At 38.3% G+C, this 20,908-nt stretch overlaps 1 protein-coding gene across 1 annotated transcript in view; it reads right to left on the minus strand.

Annotated features, from left to right (window-relative positions):
- The window catches only part of DNAH8 (dynein, axonemal, heavy chain 8), a 555,032-nt gene that overhangs the window by 358,623 nt on the left and 175,501 nt on the right, over window positions 1-20,908 (minus strand). Inside the window, 5 exon segments of the mRNA XM_006882162.1 lie at window positions 1,776-2,011; window positions 6,006-6,132; window positions 6,899-7,095; window positions 13,383-13,578; window positions 18,844-18,919. Of these exon segments, the coding sequence (XP_006882224.1) occupies window positions 1,776-2,011; window positions 6,006-6,132; window positions 6,899-7,095; window positions 13,383-13,578; window positions 18,844-18,919 (832 nt within the window).

Below are 20,908 nucleotides of genomic sequence, written 5' to 3' on the forward strand. Positions count from 1 at the left end.
CAGAGTACTGAAGAGCAGTGCTGGCAGTGTAGAGACTAAAGTGCACCTGATCCAGGCCATGATCTTTACTTACCATGTATCAGAAAGCTGAACAATGATGAATGATAGAAGAATTGATGTCTTTAAGTTGTGGTGCTGGAGAAGAGTACTGAATGGACTATGGACTGTTAGGAGGGGGGATAAAAGGTTCATCCTAGAGTGGGTGAAACCAGGCCCCTCCTTGTAGGCAAGGATTTTTGAAGCTCTGTCTGACATACTTAGAGCATGTTGCAAGGAGGGACATTACAATTAGAAGGGTGAAGGGGCAGTGCAAGAGAGGAAGACGGAATAACTCAGTGACTAGGGTAATGAGGGTAGGTGTGTCAGAGACAATAAGGTTGGCTCAAGATAGAGCAGGGTTCAGAGCTGTTGTATATAGGGTTGCTTTGGTTGCAAGCAACTTTATGGCACATAACAATAACAACTCTTAAATGGCAATAAATTTGTGATAAATTACTAAGGAAGAAAGAGAAAACTAACATGATACTCTGCCATGACTGGAAAAAATCCAATATGCTTTGCAAACATTCACTCAAATCACAGTTGTTGTTATTGTGTGCCATGGAGTGTGACAATCGACTCATTGCTGACCCTTCAATGGTTTTTTAGAGGCAGTAAATGGCACAGGAAGAGACTTGTGCCTTTTGGGATTATAGTGCAAATCCTTAACACTAAGCCACAACAGTAAACATTTTCTGAAAAAAGAAGAGCCAGTTTACTTTTTCTTTTTAAAGTGTTTTATTGACCTGCATTCCAAATAATTGGTACAGCTGACCCTTGAGCCTGAGTGGACTGCTCCCACTATCCTGCCTTTAGAATTACACTGGTGTGAGACCATACATGGTTTTCTAAAAGAAGCCAAAGGTATTTTAGCAATTGCTTAGCATGCTGAGAATGAATGCACTCATTCCTTCCCATAAAATGCTAGTGCCATTATAAAAAACTGTCTAAACTCATTATAGCATTATTAATATATTTCTGTATTTTTGTATACTGTTTATTGACTGCGGTAATTGTTAAGATTCTCCAAGAAACATCAATTAACAGAAAGAAGAAATGTGCTACCAGAATCACTTCAGTGTGTCTCTGTTCCCAAGCAAAAGAATGAAATAACACTTAAAAAATAAGGTGCACCCACCCAGGCAGGAGACCTGTCACTTTCTCAAAAAGTTGGAAATAGAAATACCATTGGACCCAGCAATTCCACTAGTGGGAATATATCCTAAAGAAACCAGAGCTGTGACTCACACAAATGTATGCATATCCACGTTTATTGCTACATTACTCATAATAGCAAAGAGATGGAAGGAACCCAAGTGCACATCTACAAACAGAGAAACTATGATACATTCACACTGTGGAATATTACACAGTATTGAAAAAGAATGAACTCTTAAGACATTATGCAACATGGATGAGACTTGCGGATATTATGCTGAGTGAAAGAGCTCAATCATAAAAGGACAAATACTGCTTAACATCATTGTTATAAAATAGGAGTGGTAGAGGGGTTTAGGGGAAGTAAAGGAAAAGAGTATATAGATAATGAACAATGCATTAGAAAAGATAAAGGGAAGAATTGTGTGAAAGGAATATATGATTAGGCATTATACCTATAGCAACAATCTGGAACAAGAGGTGTTTCTCCAGGTTGACTTGGGGAGGGGAAAGGAGGAAAATGTGCAACAAGGAATGAATAAAAATAAGAAAGGGGAAAAACTGCCATTAAGTCTTACTTCAATTGGTCCCAAAGTCATGTCCATGTGAATTTCATTATCACGAATACAAGCCAAAGCTTCCATTGCAAATCTGACATCATCCAAATCACGAATAGGTCGAGATAATTTTTTTAAGTATTCATTGATAAATGTGATCATATCTGACATCTTCTTTTTATATTCCTCATTCAAATATCGGCAGAACAGCATCTTCCATGCCTTAGCCTCAATTGATAATGCCAATTTCAATGGACCTAGTGACATAATATTAAAATATAATCAATACAGGCAGTTCCTGGAATACAAATGAAATCTGTGCTTTAGTTCTTAAAATATCTCTTTAAATCCAATAGGCAAGTAAGGAACCAATTAGACCTGTGAAACTATTAAGTGCAAATGGTTTTTTCCCCTTACTTTATTTTTTTTTATTATTAAATTTTATTAGTTTTAATGAACATTTACAGGGATTTTGGGTTTTCACTCCTTCATTGCTGCACCATTCTCTCTACCCTCCTCCCCAGTTTGTTCTTCTTCCCCGCCATCCGAATGTCTGTTTTAATTGTCCAGTTGCCACAGTGCTTGTCAAAGTCAGTTCTGATTAATCTCCTTTGTCGGTGTGTCCTTTGCCATTCCCTATCACTCCTCCCTGAGAGAGACTTCACCCTGATTCATAAAGAAAAGGGGATGGTGCATTCTCTTAGCTACTCCCTGCTAAAAAGGGACGCTGTGGGTTTCAGGGTGAAGATCTTCTCTCACTACTCTAAAGGGCCCCTTTGGCAGTAGGAAACACATAGACTATTATGGAGATTGATTTTGGAATTTAGATGCACTCTTATTGATTGTGCTTGGCCGTACATGTTCATATCCTTGAAGATGTATCATGGGGGTGTTGCAACCTAGAAGACACAAATTTGACTAACAAGTTATAAGTACATGAGTCAAAAATTATGGAAAAGTAAAAGAAAAGATTCTTTCATTGTTTTACAAACCCTCCCCCAGGTCCCCTCCACCATGTAGCCCTCGCTCTAGACTCCTGTGATGACAGAAATACCTAGTCATATATCTCTTTTAAACAGTTTTCTCCCTCCTCTGTTTCAGTGCAGTATACATTATTGAACCCATCTTACTCAGTCTCTCCCCAACCCCAAGGACAGTCCCATTCTACAACAGTGGCATCATGTAATATTTGTCCTTTTGTGACTGGGATATTTCACTCAGCATAATGTTCTCCAGAGTCAACCATTTTGAATAATATTGCATGAGTTCCTTGCTTTTTAATGCAGCATAGTATTCCATTGTGCGAATATACCACAGCTTCTCTAGCCATTCGTTTGTTGATGGGCACTTAGGTTGTTTCCAACTCCTTGCTATTGTGAACAAAGCTGCAATAAACATGGGTGTGCATATATCTGCTTGGATGTCAGCTGTGGTCTCTTCAGGGTATATTCCCAGTAGTGGAATTTCTGGGTCAAATGGTATCTCTATTTGCAACTTTTTGAGAAAGCGCCATACTGCTTTCCACAGGGGTTGCATCATTTTACACTCCCACCAACAATGAATCAGGGTTCCAGTTTCTCCACAACCTCGCCAGCATTTGTTGCTTGCTGTTCTGTTAAATTTTGCTATTTTGACTGGGGTGAGATGATATCTCATAGTTGTTTTAATTTGCATCTCTCTTAGGGCTAGGGATTTTGAGCATTTCTTCATGTGCTTGTTAGCCATCTGAATGTCGTCTTCGGTGAAGTTCCTGTTCATATCCTGGGCCCATTTGCCCATTTTTCTATTGGATTATTTCCCTTTATCTTGTTGTGGTGCTCAAGTATTTCATAAATTCTGGATATAAGTCCCTTATCTGATATGTTATTACCGAATACTTTTTCCCAGTCAGTGGCTTCCCTTTTTACCCTACTGGAAGTTTTTGGATGTGCATAGGGATTTGAGTCTTAGAAGGTCCCATTCATCTATGTTATCTTCTCCTGGTTGTAGGTTTTCCAGGATACTGGGAAGACTGTTTATGTTGTGGATTAGGACTTCTAGTGTTGTTCCTAGCTTTTCTGTAATGAAGTTTATAGTCCTTGGTTTTAGTCCTAGGTCCATGATCCACCTTGAGTTGGTTTTTGTGTATGGAGTGAGGTGTGGGTCTTGCTTGAGTCTTTTGCAGATATTTTTCCAATATGAGTCGGAAACAACTCGATGGCACATAACAACAACAACAACAACAAATAAAATACTGGCAAATAGAATCCAACGATACATTAAAAAAAAAAGTTGCAGATACTGTAAGTTATGATTGTGACGAAAAATGTATTTTGAGCAGGGGTTAGTTTGATAATGAATTAGAGTAAATTTACAGAACAAGTATGAGTTGTTCATAAGTCAGATGTTCAAACTCCAAAGGTTTACTATAATTTTTTTCTGTCCTATCGATTTTGTGTATTATTGAACATCTATAATGTCACTGGTAATTCCATATTCACTAGCCACATGTGGCTACTTAGCACTTGAAATGTGGTCAGTGTGAACCAGAAGTGATAGAAGGGTAAAATACACACAAGAGTTTGAAGACTTCTCATGGAGCCGTAAAGCTGTACATTAAAAAGAGACTATAATCTATGGGAAGAAATTGACAAATTAATCCTAACACAGTCCTTGTTGGGTTTCAGCCTATTCCATTAGAAGTCTTTACTCACTCTCTCATTTTACTCCAGGCATTTCCACACAGTGGGGAGATAACTATTGCTTTACCTTCCAAACCCTGTCTTCATTTTTCATGTCACAACCTTTCCAATCTCATTCACGTAGTTAAGGTTTAGGTATAATCTGATCCCATATCCTAGGCCTAGCTGATTTTCAAGGTTGGTCTATTAGAGACCAATTGAATCCTCTCAGAGAATGTGTAATGAGAACTGAAGGAGATTCACATGTCTGGGAATAAAGTAATATGAGAAAGAAGAAATGAGATGCAGAGAAAAGATATCCAAAGCTTCCTATATTGTCCCTGGTTATTCCAAAGGTCCAGGAGCATCTTGAATTCTGTGATATGTCTTTTCTCCCTTGTTGTCTTTTTGTTATTTGGTACTGTCAATAAATTCCAACTCATAGAACCCTTGTTGTTGGTGGTGGTGGTGTCGTGTATCATCTTGTTGGAACTGACAGATCACTGGCCCTTTTCAGAGTCAGTTAATCACACAGGAGGAGAGTACCCATTTTTCGCTCATGGAGCAGCTGGTAGATTTGAATCAGGTGTCTTTGTGATTACAATGCAGCTTCTTGCCACTAGACCACCAGAGTTTCTTCACAGAACTCTATGTACAACACAATTACACACTGCATGGTCCTGTGCTATCCTCACAATCACTGCCATGTCTGAGCCTGTCCATGCAGCCACGTTGCCAATCCAACTCACTAAGGATCTTCCTCCTTTTCACTTAGCCTCTGCTTTGGGAGACCAGTCCCTCCTAATAGCATAACCAAATCACATGAAATTGAGTCTCACCAGCTTCTAAGGAGGGTAGGTTAAACTAACACTAGAGTAGATTAAAGAATAAGTCTGTATACACAAGTCTGTATACACTGTGTGTGTGTATGTATAAACAGTATTGATGGTCTCAAGTTAACTAGAATTTCTAATATTGTACCAGGGTAACTTAATTACAGTTTGTTAAATGAAATAATAATATTTAATATGAAAATAAAGAGAAGTCCTGGTGCCACCATGGTTAAAGAGCTAAATCAAAGATCAGGGAATCAAGTCGACCAGCTACTCCATAGGAGAAAGATGTGGCAATCTGCTTGCATAAAGATTTACAGCCTTGCATATCCTATGAGGGCAGTCTACTGTATCCTACAGTATCATTGTGATGTCAACTTGATGTCAATTTAAAGGTAGTTGTTATGTGCCACTCAGTTGCCTGCAACTCATAGTGACTCTACTTACAACAGTTCTGAACTCTGCCCTATCCTGAGCCAATCTCATTGTCTCTGACAGACCTAATCCCATTTCTCCAGTCACTGAGTCAATCCATCTCATCCCGGGTCTTCCTCTCCTGTGCTATCCCTCCACCCTTCCAAGCATGATGTCATTTTCCAGGGACTAGTCCTTCCTGGTCACATGTCCAAACTATGTGAGATGAATCTTCAAAATCCTTGTGTCCAGGGAGCAGCCCGGTTTCACCTCTCCAGGACAGACCTGTTAGGTTTTGGTTTATGACAATGTAGATACTTTGCACAAATAATATTGGTAAATACCTGTATGTAATTCAAGCGCTCCTACAAGAATAACAGGCTTCAACTCTTCAATCTCTTGTTCAAAAGTTGCATAGTACAGAATTTCTGCTCTGATTTCAGTCAAAGAAGGGTTGTTAGCCAAGAACTCCTGTATAAAGAAATAGTTAATGGTTTGTATTGGGGTTTTTTCCCCCCTCTTCTGGTTTTCAAGAGTAAAAATCTTACACTTAGATGATTAAAATCTGTGAAGGTAGGAATCTTTGTGAAGTGGAAACTCATCAGAGAAAGAAAACTCAAATATTTTCTAGTAAAAGGAGCAATAGAAAAGTGATAAGACTGGATCTTGTCAAAGCAGAGAATTTGCCAGACTTAGAAAAACAAGGCCATCTTACTGAGTTATGCTCTCATGGGTTTTGTTTTAGTAATTGTTAGAAAAATGCATTTTTATGTACTTTTACTCTTGTGCAAGCTATCAGAATAGAGGCTTAGTAAAGAATGAAATGTTACGATAGTATTGAAAGAGGAAGTTACAATTGAATTTCATAGTCTAATATAATCATTATTCAGAGTTCTAAAGTTTTCTTGAATATTCTGGGTCAAAAAGACAGCTGAATCAATATAAGCACAGCTCATTCTGGTACACTGGGCATCTGGACAGTGTCTGACACATAATTGGTACTCAGTTGTTTAAGTGATTTGAAGTAAACCTGTCTGATGGTTATTCTTAACCATCTTATCTCGAAGTGTCAAAGTAAGAAATACAGGAGACAAGGTGTCAGGCACTTGACATGTAAAAGTTCTCTTCTCCTCAGTTCCTGTCATTTCTCTCTGGTACTTTCTTGGTTCCTTCCTGAAGAGTTAGATAGAAATATATAAAACACAAATAACATAATCTTTTACTGGCTGAAACATACCTTCACTTTCACGTCTCGGTCTTCCGTCCAGAGAGTACTGTACTTCTGAAATTCCTGCAAGGCCTCCTGAACCGCCTTTCGGAAAGAATTCATAGAGGATGAAAGAAGAACAACCAACTTAGAAATATCCTTGTGTTCTGCTACACCAGGGTAGAAATTCTTCAGTTTTCTTGCAGGAATAACCTCTTCAAAAGATTCTGAAAATGGATGGGGTTTTAATTAAAAGTAATTATGGATTTTGTTTTAAAGTAACTTTATATTCAGGTTTTTACTGCTATCGATTTTAGTATTTCTAAGTTTATTTTAAATTGCATTTTCCTACAAAATCTCCTTCCAAGTAATTAAGCAGTTATTCTCTCTGTATCTTTACTTATTTTTAGTAAACTTTTGTATCAGATTTTGAGTTCTAAGTTACTTTTCAATGTGGAAAGCCTATGGTAGGCAGAAAAGATTTAAAAAACAAGACTTAAAGACCCAAATAGTAAAAACAAATAGAAAAAAAAATCCAAAGAAAGGTTAGTGTTGGAAGTCAAGTCACTTTGAATTCAAGGTGACTCCATTCCAATCATGTGCTATGAATCTAAGAGCTGGACAATGAATAAGCATGACAGAACAAGACTTGATGCCTTTGAGTTACAGTGTTACAGAGGAGTACTGAATAACCCATGGACTGCCAAAAAAACAAACAGATATGTTTTAGAGAAAGTGCAACCACAGTGCTCGTACAGGCAATGATGGGCATGAATGTTAGGAGGGGCCAGTCCTTGGAAAGGGTCATCATGCTTGGAAAGGTGGAAGGTCAGCAGAAGACAGGAAGACCCTCAATGAAATGGATTGATACAGTGACTGTGACAATGGGCTCAAGTATGTTAGAGATGATAGGATGTCATAGGATAGGACAGGATAGGATAGGATAGGATAGGATAGGATAGGATAGGATAGGATAGGGGTCAGATATGCTATTCTAAAGGTCACTATGAGCTATACTTGATTTGATGGTACCTAAGAAAAAAAATCACATACAACTGTGCTCCATAGGGTGTTCTCTGGTTTTACAGAAGTAGATGATCAGAACTTTCTTCTCAAATGTCTCTTATTCACCCAGTTTTTCAGCTAGCAGCAAAGGACATTAACCATTTGCACTTTTCAGGGCTACCAAACAAAGATTAAGGAGTTACAATTGCTATGAAAAAGACAGTGTTGAAGGGGTATTGGTTTTTGTCAAATGCCTTTTCTGCATCAATTGCTATGATATGATCATATGGTTCTTGTTATTTGCTTTGTTAATACAGTAAATTATGTTGATTGATTTCTTATGTTGAATCATTCCTGCATACCTGTTATGAATCCCACTTAGTCATGATTAATTTTTTTATGTGCTTTCAGATTCTATTGGCTAGGATTTTGTTAAGGATATTTGCATCTATATTAGTAAGAGACAATGGTCTGTAGTTTTCTTTCTCAGTATTATCTTTGCCTGGTTTTAGTCTGGGAGTGTGCCTTCATTTTCTATTTTTTGAACTGCCAAACCCACCGCCATGAGGTAATTCTGATTCCTAGCGACTCTGTGGAGAAAGTAAGCAGCATACCTCATCTTTCTCCCACAGAAGAGCTGGTAGGTTTCAACAGCACCCTTTATATAGCAACCAAACACCATCAGGGCTCGTTAAGATGTCAATCAAATCATGCAAATGACCTGCCTGTCATCAGTAGCTGCTGAGTCAATTCCAATCTATAGAGTGTAGAGTTGAACTCAGTGCCATTTTGGAAGCAGATGAGCAGGGTTGCTTACTGAGGCACCTCTAGGTGGGTTTGAACTGCTAACCTTTCAGTTAGTTGTCAAATGTTTATCATTTGTTTCAACCAGGGACTCTAAATGATGTAAGGCTAGTTAGTTACATAATATTCACATATATACTCTAAGAGTTAAAAGAATAATGCATTTATCTGTAAAGCAATACCTGGTATATAGAGACCACACAATACTACAGTAAAAACTTGGAAAGCTAGTAACAGTGTAAGGTTAAATTACTAGAAAAGTGGTAAAATTGCACCCTGTCAAAGGCAGAAAATGTGATACCTGGAAAAGCAAAGCCATTCCATCAGGTTCCAGATTTCACAGATTTCATTGTATTAGAGAAACATGTCTTACCAAAACACAAATGTGATCATATCACTCCCCTGATCAAAAACTCAAACATTCTCCAACAAGTAGAAACCACACAGATACTTTCGTTCATCAGTGTAAGGTTAAGTACTTGGCTGATAACCGAAAGGTCAGAATTTCAAATCCACCAGCCACTATGTAGGTCAAAGATGAGGCAGTCTGCTTCCATAGAGCTTTACAACATCAAAAAGCCTACAGGACATTCTACTCTGTCCTACAGCATCACTATGAGTGAGAAGAAATTTTCAGGCAATGGATTTGGGGTTTTGGTTTTGGTTTTTATATACAGTGTTTGACTCTGACTCACAACCACCCTCATTTCTGAGGGTTTGTGAGATGATTCATTTTAATGACAGGAGATTGATTGGCTATCTTCTGCTCACAGAGCCATTGTTAACCATCAAAACTTACCCGATAATACATGAAATTTGTGATTGCTAAATTATTTATTATTATCCATCTTAATGAAAATTTAGAGAAACTTTGGATTTCCATTCATTCATTGTTGCACTTTTCTGACAGTCTCATCTCACAATATTACTGTGTACTGGGCATCCCTGCACAACATTTAGATGAAGGTCAGCAGTATTTTTACAAGGACATCCTCTATTGGCCTCTAAGGGCCAGTCACTTATTTAGATTAGTCTCCAGCACCTCAAATATACCCTGTGCCTCTGATGCAAGACTTATCACTACTCTGTAATTAATTAGGTGTCTCCCAATTCCTCTTGGCATAGGGCATAATATTATCAGGTGCCAACCAGAAGGTCAGCTCAACATTGGACCAATGAGACTGAGAAAAGTTTATTAGTCAAATATATTAACAGTCTATGGAACAAGGACATCACACAAAGGGCTACACAGAAATTACACTCAGGGAAAAGAACCCCAACACGTGTGGGTCACAGGCTTTATCAAGAAGATAGGTGACACTGAGCTCCCATGGGAGAATATGATTGGTTTATCTGAAGAATTACAAGGTCTGGAAGAAAACTGAAACCTACCATTCAAGGATAAGCAGGAATTGTCCGTGGTCTGTTTGTTTGTCTCTTGGCGAGTTATTTGGTTAGGAGAGCATCTCCATGGAAGCACAGTGTGGGGAAAACACTTGCAGTTCAATCAAATGACATTGTCTGGATTTTACCAGATATCAAGGATCTCTTCAAAGTGTTAAAAGAGCAAAGATCCACCACAAGCAGATAAAGGTAAATAATCCAAATGAAAAATGGGCACAGCATATGAACAGACCCTTCACCAAAGAAGACATTCAGATGGCCAACAAGCACATGAAGAAATGTTAAAAATCCCTAGCTCTGAGAGAGATACAAATCAAAACAACTATGGGATATCTTCTCACCCCAGTAAGAACAGCAAATTTAACAGAACAGAAAGCAACAAATGCTGGCGAGGTTGTAGAGAGACTGGAACCCTTATTTACTGTTGGTGGAAGTGTAAAATGGTGCAACCACTGTGTAAGGCAGTATGGTGCTTTCTCAAAAAGTTGTAAATAGAGATACCATTTGACTCAGCAATACCACTACTGGGAATATACCCCAAAGAGACTATAACTGACACTCAAGCAGATATATGCATGCTCATGTTTACTGTGGCTTTGTTCATAAAAGCAAGGAGTTGGAAACAACCTAAGTGCCCATCAGCAAACGAACAGATAGAGAAGCTGTGGTATATTCACACAATGGAATACTATGCTGCATTGAAAAACAAGAACTCATGCAATATTATTCAAAATGGGTGACCCTGGTGGACATTATGCTGAGTGAAGTATCTCAGTCACAAAGGACAAATATTGCATGGTGCCACTGTTGTAAAACAGGACTGACATTGGGGTTGGGGGAAAACTGAGAAAGATGGGTTCAATAATGTATACTGCATTGAAACAGATGAGGGAGAAAACTGTTTAAAAGGGATATGCGATTAGGTATTTTTGTCACGATGGGAGTCCAGAGAGAAGGCTGCATAGTGGAGTCGACCTGGGGGGAGGGATCGTAAAACAATGAAAGAATTTTTCTTTTACTTTTCCAAGAGGATAGAGTACTTGGGGGGGGGGAGGGTTGAGAGGGGAGAAAAGTGCAACAATGAATGAATGGAAATCCAAAGTCTCTAAATTTTCGTTGAAATGAGTAATTTAAAAAGAGCAAGAATGTCAAATTAAAGACTAAGGTGTGAGAGAAATTTGCAGCAGGACTACAGAGGAGAAACAGAAGTATGGCAAGTTCTCCAATTCCATTTTGGGTATGCTCCTGACTCCCTTCCCTGGTGGGCTCTGTAGCCACAGAGAACTTTGCTGTGGGACCAGAGAGGAAGAAATATAACCTCCTAGGTCAGAGAACTTCTCATTCAGCCTTGAGACAGAGGCAGAGTGAGGTCCCTTCCTGGTGGCTGCAGGACCAGTGAGGAAGGAAAATAAAGAAGGCAAGTTCTTATGTAGGTGAGTTTCCAGCCAGGGTAGTTTACCAGCAGCTCCAGGAGAGAGTTCCCTTCTAGGTGAGCTCTGTGGTCACAAAGAACTTTGCCATGAAACCAGAAAGGAATCTTGCTTGCATATTATATTTAATATTTTTTTATAATCTCCACAAGCTGTCAGATCACCTTTCTTTGGAACTGGAACAAATATAGATCTTTTCTAGTCAGGTCATACTTCAGATTTCTCAGCACAACTTGGTAAGCACATCCAGGATAGCATTCGTTGGTTGAAGTATGTCAACTGGTACACCATCAGTTCCTGAAGACTTGTGTTTTGCCAATTCTTTCAGAGCAGCCTGAACTTCTTCCTTCATCAGCACAGGCTCTTCCTCATAAGTTGTTTCATTAAATTCTTCTGTGTCTGCCAATTCCTTTGGGTACAATGACTCTGTATACTCTTTCCATCTTCTTTTAATGCTTTCTGGATCATTCAATATTCTGGGCCAAGCACCCTTAAGTACTGCAACTCAAGGCTTGACTTTTTTTCCTTCAGTTCCTTGAGCTTAAGAAATGCTGCGTAAGTCCAGCTCCTTTGATTTTCTGACTCCAGCTCTTTGTACATTTCATCATAATACTTTGTCTTCTCGCACTGCCCTTTGAATCCTTCTGTTCAGCTCCTTAATATCTTTATTTCTTCCCTTTGCTTTGGCTTCTTAGTGCTCTAGTGCTATATTCAGAGTCTCTTCTGACATCCATCTTGGTCTGTTCTTTACCTATGCAGAACAGATTATCTGGGAGGCTGGGCACTATGAGTAGAAATGTGGCATCAGCATTGGAGGAAGATTCATCAACAATCTGCATTATGCAGATGACACAGCCCTGCTTACTGAAACTGAGGAGGACCTGAAGTGCTTGCTGCAGAAGGTCAAGGAATGTAGCCTTCAATATGGATTGAAGCTCAACATCAAAAAAACAAAGATTTTCACCACTTGGTTGATTGGCAGCATTATGACAGATGGTGAAGAGATTGATATTGTTGACAGCTTTAGTTTGCTCGGCTCCACAATCAACATTCTTGATACTAGCAGCCAGGAAATGAAAAGACAAATTGCACTGGGAAAGTCTGCTGTCAGAGACCTCTCCAAAATACTGAAGAGCGATGATGTCGGCTGGAGAATAAGGTGTGCTTGATCCAGGTCACAATCTTTGCAATTAATTGTTTTGCATCAGAAAGCTGGACAATGACTCGTGATGTCAGAAGGATAATTGATGCCTTTGAGTTGTGGTACTGGAGATGAGTACTGAATATACCATGGACTGCTAGGAGAACAAACAGGTTCATCCTGAGAAGGTGAAACGAGGCTGCTCCTTGGAGGAAAGGATTCTGAAGCTTTGTCTGACCTACTTTGGATATGTTGCAAGGAGTCCATGGAGAAGGATGGCATGCTTGGGAGGGTGAAGGGACAGCACATGAGAGGAAGATCCTTGATAAGATGGATTGATTCAATGACTGGGGTAATAAGGGTAGTTATGTCAGAGATTGTCACAGGATTGAGCAGAATAGGGCTGTTGTACACAGGGTCACTATGAGTTGCAGGTGACTCAACAGCACATAACAATGACATATGCTGTTAAATCTAGGAAGAATCACAAAGATCATTTTTTAGTTGTGATGGTTCTAATATGCTGTTAATCTGAGATATTTTTATTATTTTTTATTATTTTTGTGTGAGTGTACTGTCAAATCAGATCTGACTGGTACAGGAAGAGATTGTCCCTCCTTTCCCAGCAGAGCATCTGGTGGATTCGAACTGTGCGTCTCTGGGATTGTAGTTGCAGCTCCTTGCCACTAAGCCACCAGAGCTCCCCTGAGATATGTTTTAATGTTCTTACTGTCATCCTTCTTGATCTGCTTTCCCAATGTTGGGTGGGTCAAGTCAGTAGTGGTACGGGTAGGACTGATCATTACAGACTTAATGGGACGCACATGTTGTTGTCCCCAGTGAGCTACTCCTCTGCTGACCTCCAGAGTCAACTGAATCATACGGTTAATGGCCTGTTGAATGTCATCCAAGCTAGGCATCATTACCTGTGGAAAGAAGAAACAACTTCACAATACTGTCAGCTCACACACTTCACTCCTCAGATTCCTGCCAGCTTACCCTGCACTATTGTGGGGAACAACTAATCTGATCTAATGGATCATAGAAATGTTTACAGAAAAGGATGTTAAAGGGTGAACAAAAGACTGCCTCTACTGTTGTACATGGAATTATAACTCTAAAAAACATGAGAGAGATCCTGTTGAAATGTTAACCTGTTGAAATATGCTACCTGGTAGCATATTACAAATTATGTCAGGCTGCTAACTGAAAGGTTGATCGTTCGTATCTACCAGTCTCATCTCCATGGGAAAAAAGATGTATAGTCTCCATAAAGATTTACAGTCCCAGAAATTTGATGGAGGACTGCTACAATAGCAATGATTTGGGACCTAGAGGAGCCCTGGTGACAGTGTTTAACACATGTTGTTGTTGTAGTTGTGGTTGTTTTCGTTAGGCGCCATCAAGTTGAGTAAGACTCACAGTGACCCTATGAAACAAAAGATCAAAACTCTGTCTTATCCTATGCCAACTTCACACTGCTTGACACACAAGAGCCCCTTGCAGCAGTTACCATGTTAGTTCACTTGGTTGAGGGTCTTCTTCTCCTTTGCCGACCTGCCACTCTTGCCAGCATCATGTCCTTCTCTAAGGAATAGCCCCTCCGAGCAACATGTATGTGAGGCAAAGCCTCATCATTCTTGCTTCCAAAAAGCACTCCTGCTTGCACCCTCTTCAAAACATTATCTGTTTGTACTCTTAGTTGGAGTGCTCTTCTCAAAGACCACAGCTCAAAAGTGTCAATTCTTTTTCCGCCATCCTCATTCATTGTCCAGCTCTCACATGCATAACAAGTAATCAGAAAAACCTGAATCAGAAACACCTTAGTCCTCAAACTGACATCATTACTCCTCAATAATTTTGAGAGATCCCTAACTAAAGATTTCGCCTATGTAATGCATCTCCTTATTTCCTGACTGCTGGTACCAAGGGTGTTAATTGTGGATCCAAGCAAGATGAACCTATTGACAGTTTCAATCTCCTCTCCATCCATCATGATGCTGCCTATCAGTTCAGTGGTAAGAATCTTTGTTTTCTTGACATTGAGATTCAATCCATACTGAAGGCTGCAATCCTTGATCTCCTGCAACAAGTGCTTCAAGTCCTCCTCACTTTCAGCAAGTAAAGTTCTATCATCTGCATGATGCAGGCTATTGATGTCTCCCTCAAATCCTGATGCCACACTCCTCTTCATAGAATCCAGCTTCTCGGATAATTTGCTCAGCATCCAGACTGAATAGGTTTGGAGACGGAATACAACCCTGACACACTTCCTTCTCAATTTTAACACGTTAGTTAACTAAAAATCATAAGCGTCAGTCACTATGAGTCATAGTCGACTCAATGACAGATAACCACAATAACAGCAACTGATACAAAGTAAAAATGGTATGTGTCACTATGTTCTTGTTATGTGCCATCATGAGCTTGTGACTCACAGTCATCCTATGTGCAATAGCTCTGAACTCTGCTCTGTCCTCAGCCTCATTATCACAGTTACTGTATCAATACATCTCATCCTGTATCTTCCTCTCCAGTGCTGTCCCTCCACCCTTTTAAGCATGATGTCTTTCTCCAGGGACTGGTTCCTCTTCACCATATGCCCAAAGTATGTGAGACAAAGCTTCAAAAACTACTCAAATTTTGTAAATAAACTAGTAAAAATTAAAAACAAAAAACACCCCCCACCATACCTCCAAGAAGCAGCCTGGTTTCTCTCTTCCCATCTTAAACCTGTTTGTTTTCTTAGCAGTTCATGATATTCAATATTCCTCTAGCACAGCTCAAAGAAATTAATTCTTCTTCTGTCATCTTTGATCATTTTCTCACTCTCTGATGTATAGCAAGTAATTGCAAAGACCATGGCCTTAGAAAGATGTACCTTAGTCTCCAAACTGACATACTGTTCTTCAGCACGTTTGAAAGGTCCCTGACAGGAGTCTTCCCCAGAGCAAGTTTTCTTTTGATTTCTGAACTGCTGGTTCAAGAGTGTTGATTGTGGAGCCAAGCAAGATGAAATTAGTAACAACTTCAATCTCTTCTCAATCGATCATGGTGCTGCCAATTGGTCCACTGGTGAGAATTTTTGTCTTCTTTATGTCGAGCTTCAATCCATACTGAAGACTGCAGTTCTTGACCTTCTGCAAGAAATGCTTCAGGTCATCCTATTTCAGCAAGCAAGGTTGTGTCATTTGCATAACGTAGGTTGCTGATGAGTCTTTCTCCAATCCTGATGCCACATTCTTCCTCATAAAGTCCAGCCTCCTGAATGATCTGCTCCACCTATAGATTAAATAGGTATAGAGACAGAATGGGTCCCCAATTCCCTGCTTTACCAGTTTTGAACCATGTAGTGTTTCCTTGCTCTGTTCTGATGACTGTCTCCTGGTCCAAGTATAGGTTTTGCATGAGCACAATTAAGTGTTCTGGGATTCCCATACATCTCAAGGTTAGCCTCAATTTCTTGCGATCCACAAAATCAAATGTCTTTGCATAGTCAATGAAACTCAGATAGACATTCCTCTGGTATTCTTTGCATTCAACCAAGATCCATTTGGCATTGGTGATAAAGTCTCTGGTGCCAAGGACTCTTCCAAACCCAGCTAGTATTTCTGGTAGGTCTATGTGGATGTACATTTCCTGTCATTTATGATTTTCAGCAGGATTTTGCTTACGTGTGATATTAGTGATATTTTTTATAATTTCAACACTCTGTTGAGTTACTCTTCTTTTTTTCTTTTCTTTTGGAATGGGAACAAATATGGCTCTCTTCCATTCAGTTGGCCAAGTGGTGGTCCTCCAGATTTCTTGGCACAACTTGATGGAGTTGAACACATTCAGGGCAACATCTGTTTTGAAATATGTCAATGATATTCCATCAATTCCTGAGGCCTGCTCCTTGCTAACTCCTTCCATGCAGCTTCTCTTTCATCACCATTGCCTCTTGATTATATGTTATTTCATTAAATTCTTTGGTGTCAACCAATTCTTTTTGGTACAGCAACTCCATGTACTTCTTCCGTCTTTTTTAATGCTTCTTGGATCATTCAATATTTTGCCCATAACATCCTAAACTATTGCAACTTGAGCTTCATTGTTCTTCTTTCAGCTTAAGAAATGCCGAGTTCAGCCCTTTTGATTTCCTAACTCCATCTCTTTGCAAATTTTAATGTAATACTTTGTTTTTTCTTCCCAGTCAGCCATTTGAAATCTTCTGTTTAGCTCCTTAATATCCTAATTCTTTCCTTTTGCTTTGGATTCTCAGTGCTCAAGTGAAATATTCAGTCTCTATTGACATTCATCACAGTCTTTTCTATGTCTCTGTTTTTATAATGCCCTCTTGCTTTCTTCATAAATGATAGCCTTGATACCATCTCTAAGCTTATCTGGTTCGTTAGTGTTCAAGGCCTAAAACCTATTCCTGAGATGCTGTTTAAATTAAGGTGGGATAGACTCAAGGTCAAATTTTGGTTCTTGTGAATTTGCTTTAATTTTCTTTAGCTTTAGTTTGAACTTCAATATGAGTAGTTGATAGTCTGTCCCATAATCAGCACCTAGTCTAGTTTTCATAGCTGATATTTAGTTTCTCCAGTGATTCTTTCCACAAATGTAGTTGATATAATTCCTGTATGTACCATCAGGTAAAGTTCATGTGTATAGTAGCCAATAATTAATGTTCCTTATAAAAAGTATCTGCAATGAATAAATTATTAATTGCACAGAATTCTATCATTCTACCACCAGCCTCATTTCTATTACCAAGTCCATGCTTTCCAACTATTTATCTTCTTCCCTGTTCCCAACTTCTGCATTTCAGTCACTCATTATCATTAATGCATCTTGGTTGTGCATTCTGTCAGTTTCTCAATTGTAAAAGTTGGTAGAAATCATCTATTTCCTCCTCTTTGACTCTTATTGTTGGTGCATATATCTGAAAGATAGTGATATTGACGGACTTCCTTGTATGCATATGGATACTATTCTGTTGCTCACAATAGTGTGTTTCAGGATGGATCCAGAAATGACCTTTTTCACTCTGAATACGACCCTGTTTTTTCCTCACCATTTCATCTCCAGTGCAGTAGCAGAACATACAATTGTCTGACACAAAATGTCCCATGCTTAGGGAGCTCTGGTGGCCTAGTGGCAAGAAGCTGCACTGCAATCCCAGAGGTACACAGTTTGAATCCACCAGATGCTCTGCTGGAGAAGGAGGGACAATCTCCTTCTGTACCTGTCAAATCTGATTTGACAATACACCACAAAAAATAATTTAAAAAATTAAATAACTTAAAAAAATGTCCTATGCCAATGTATCTCATTTCACCAATGCCTACTATGTCAATATTTATTGTGTTCAATGTATTTCTTAATAATGTGCAATTTTCCTGCGTTCACATTTCTCACATTCCATGTTCCAATCATTAGTGTCTGCTTAGAACTCTTCCTCCTCTGACACATTTACTAATAAAAGGACTCAGTCTCAGATGCCATATCTACTCCTCTACTCTGAGTATTCTTATCTATTGTACATGACTTTCAAAGGCCAGATATGTAATAAGTAGAAGGCTAGTACTTCTTCCTAGTCTGTCATAGTTAATAACAAACCAATGTCAGAACAGAGGCTTAATTCAACTTTTAAGCCTACCTCCACAGTCTAGAAGTAATTTTTAATAGATTTTAAATGGTAACATAATAATTTCTGTTAAATATCATAACAAGTATTTCTATTAAATACTGTAACAATATGACTATATTTGACTCTAAAGGTCAGTTCAGTTTGAATGTTCTTCTTATTAAAAACAAACATAACTCAATGTTGATTAATTTTATAAAATATAATGAAAGAGAACAATTGAATGAAGCATCATGTGAAGGATAGTGTGAAATACAATGTATTTTGTAATTTGAACTTTGTAAGCAAGCCAATAAAAAAAATGTATTTTAAAGACAATAAAATAAAAAATCAAACTAACAAAAATACAAACTCATTGCCACTAAATGAGAATCAATCAACCCTAAGCTGATCTTTCAGCAGATTTTCTGAGGCTATCACTTGCACTTGAGGAGATTATTTATTTTTTTCTATGGAGCTGATGGAAAGGGATAGTCCATAGATTCTCTAATGCTCCGCCATCTAAATAAAACAGCAAGACGTCACAGTAATAACTTAAACATCTAGTAATACTTACCACATTAGGAATTGCAAGATGTACTTCAGCTTTTATAAAGGCAATAATATCTTCTGACCTCTTTCGTCCATAAGGGCTGTAATTAGAGGAACAATCAGCTGATAACTCTGAACTTGAAATATTTTAAGTTACTGATTATACCACAACCATCAATCCTCAAAATAAAGACCATTTTGCAAAATGCCAAAATAAATGCAGGGAGTACCATTTATAAAAGAACCGTAAAGTTCAAAGAACTAACAAAATACAATAAAGTTACTATTCTTATAACCAAAAATGTTACTCTCAAATATATTTTCTTTTTACTATCTCCCGTTACTAATCATGTAACAGCTGAAACATTCAGAGAAGACTTATGGCTTCTTAAACCAAAGGAGAACAGGCATGGGCCAGTTACAGTTTCTGGAAAACAAAAGTGGCTTAGCTTCAGGGAGCACCAATATACAGCCCCTTCACAGACTATCACCCTCTCCTGGGACATTATACTCTTATAACAGCCTAACATCTACCAGGAAAAGATTCATATAATGTCAAGAAAACAGCAAGCTGCCTCAAAATTCATGAAAAATGAAATAGCCTTTCTGTAAAAGAGTAGAACCAATGAATACCCCAGAAACAGAGAATGAGAAAAATATGTTGATGGAGTTATTTGTACAGCTACAGAAATAGGTGTAAATGATGGAAAAAACAATGGAAGCCATTAGGAAAGTGAATACTGAGAGAGCTCTGGTGGCCTGGTGGCAAGAAGATGCACTGTAAGAACAAAGATGTGCCATTCTAATCCACCAGATGATCTGCTGGAGAAGGAGGGGCAATCTCCTCCGGTGCCAGTTGGATATGATTTGACAGTACACAACAAGAAAAAAAATAGAAAGAAAGTGAATACTCCACAGACAGGGAATCACAAGAAATATATTGATGAGAAATAACTTGAAGAACTACAGAAGAAAATGCAAAGAGCGGAAGAAAGAATTGAAACTATAGATAAATAGGTATAAGACCTTACAAAACTCATAACAAGACAGAGATAGTACAGCCAAAAAAAGGACTGGAAAATAACAGAAAAGCATAAAAATGCAATCCAGAATATTAAGACTGAAATAGCAGAAGTGTTCAACATGCAGGAGAGACAAAAAAGTAAAACAGGAGAGATAGAACAGAGAGACAGTGAGCTGGAAGATAAGAGCCAAAATGGAAACATACTAAGAGAAAACTCAGAGATAAAACATAAGGAAAATGAAAAAAAACAAACAAACAACCTAACAAAACCCACATTAGAATCATGTGGGATGATATCAAAAGGAACAACATACCTATGACTAGAATTCCAGAGAACTAGAGGGACAGGGAAGTCACTGAGAAAATTGTGGAAGTAGTGCTAGGGGAAAAAAAAACCCCAAAACAACAACTTCTCAAGTATTATGAAAAAAGGAGAAATCTATATTCAAGAAGCTCAGCAAATATGAAATAGACTAGATGCAAAAAGACGTATTACAGTAAAAATCTCAAAAAAAAAGGATAGAATACTAAAAGCAGCACAAGAAAATAGTCACCTACAAAGGAGAAACAATAAGATTAAGTTCTGCTTTCTCAGTAGAAACCATGCAAGCAAGAATACAATGGGATGGCATATACAGAAAGTTGAAAGAAAACAATTGGCAGCCAAGAATACAATACCCAGCAAAACTCTGTCAAATATGAAGAGGAAAATTAGATCCTTTGGAAAAAAGGAGGAATTTAAGGAGTTTGTGAAAAGAAGACCAAACCTACAAGAATTTTTAAGTGAAGTCTTTCATACAGAGACATCAAAGGAAAGTGATGGACCATAGTAATCAGAAACAACAGAAAAAGAAACAGCAATAATAAAACCTGGCCTGTCAATAATCACAGTTAATGTGATTAAAACAATTAAAGCAAAAAGAGTAGCAGAAGTGATTAAAAAAAAATCAAAATCCATTAATATGTTGCCTATAAGAGATACATCTAAGAAATGAGGAGAAAGACTAAATAGCAAAGACTGGAAAAAATAAACCAAACAAATGGCCTCCACAAAAAGGAAGGAGTA

This window comes from Elephantulus edwardii, unplaced genomic scaffold, assembly GCF_000299155.1.
Source record: "Elephantulus edwardii isolate Elephantulus edwardi_28Jun2011 unplaced genomic scaffold, EleEdw1.0 scaffold00017, whole genome shotgun sequence".
Taxonomy (NCBI): domain Eukaryota; kingdom Metazoa; phylum Chordata; class Mammalia; order Macroscelidea; family Macroscelididae; genus Elephantulus; species Elephantulus edwardii.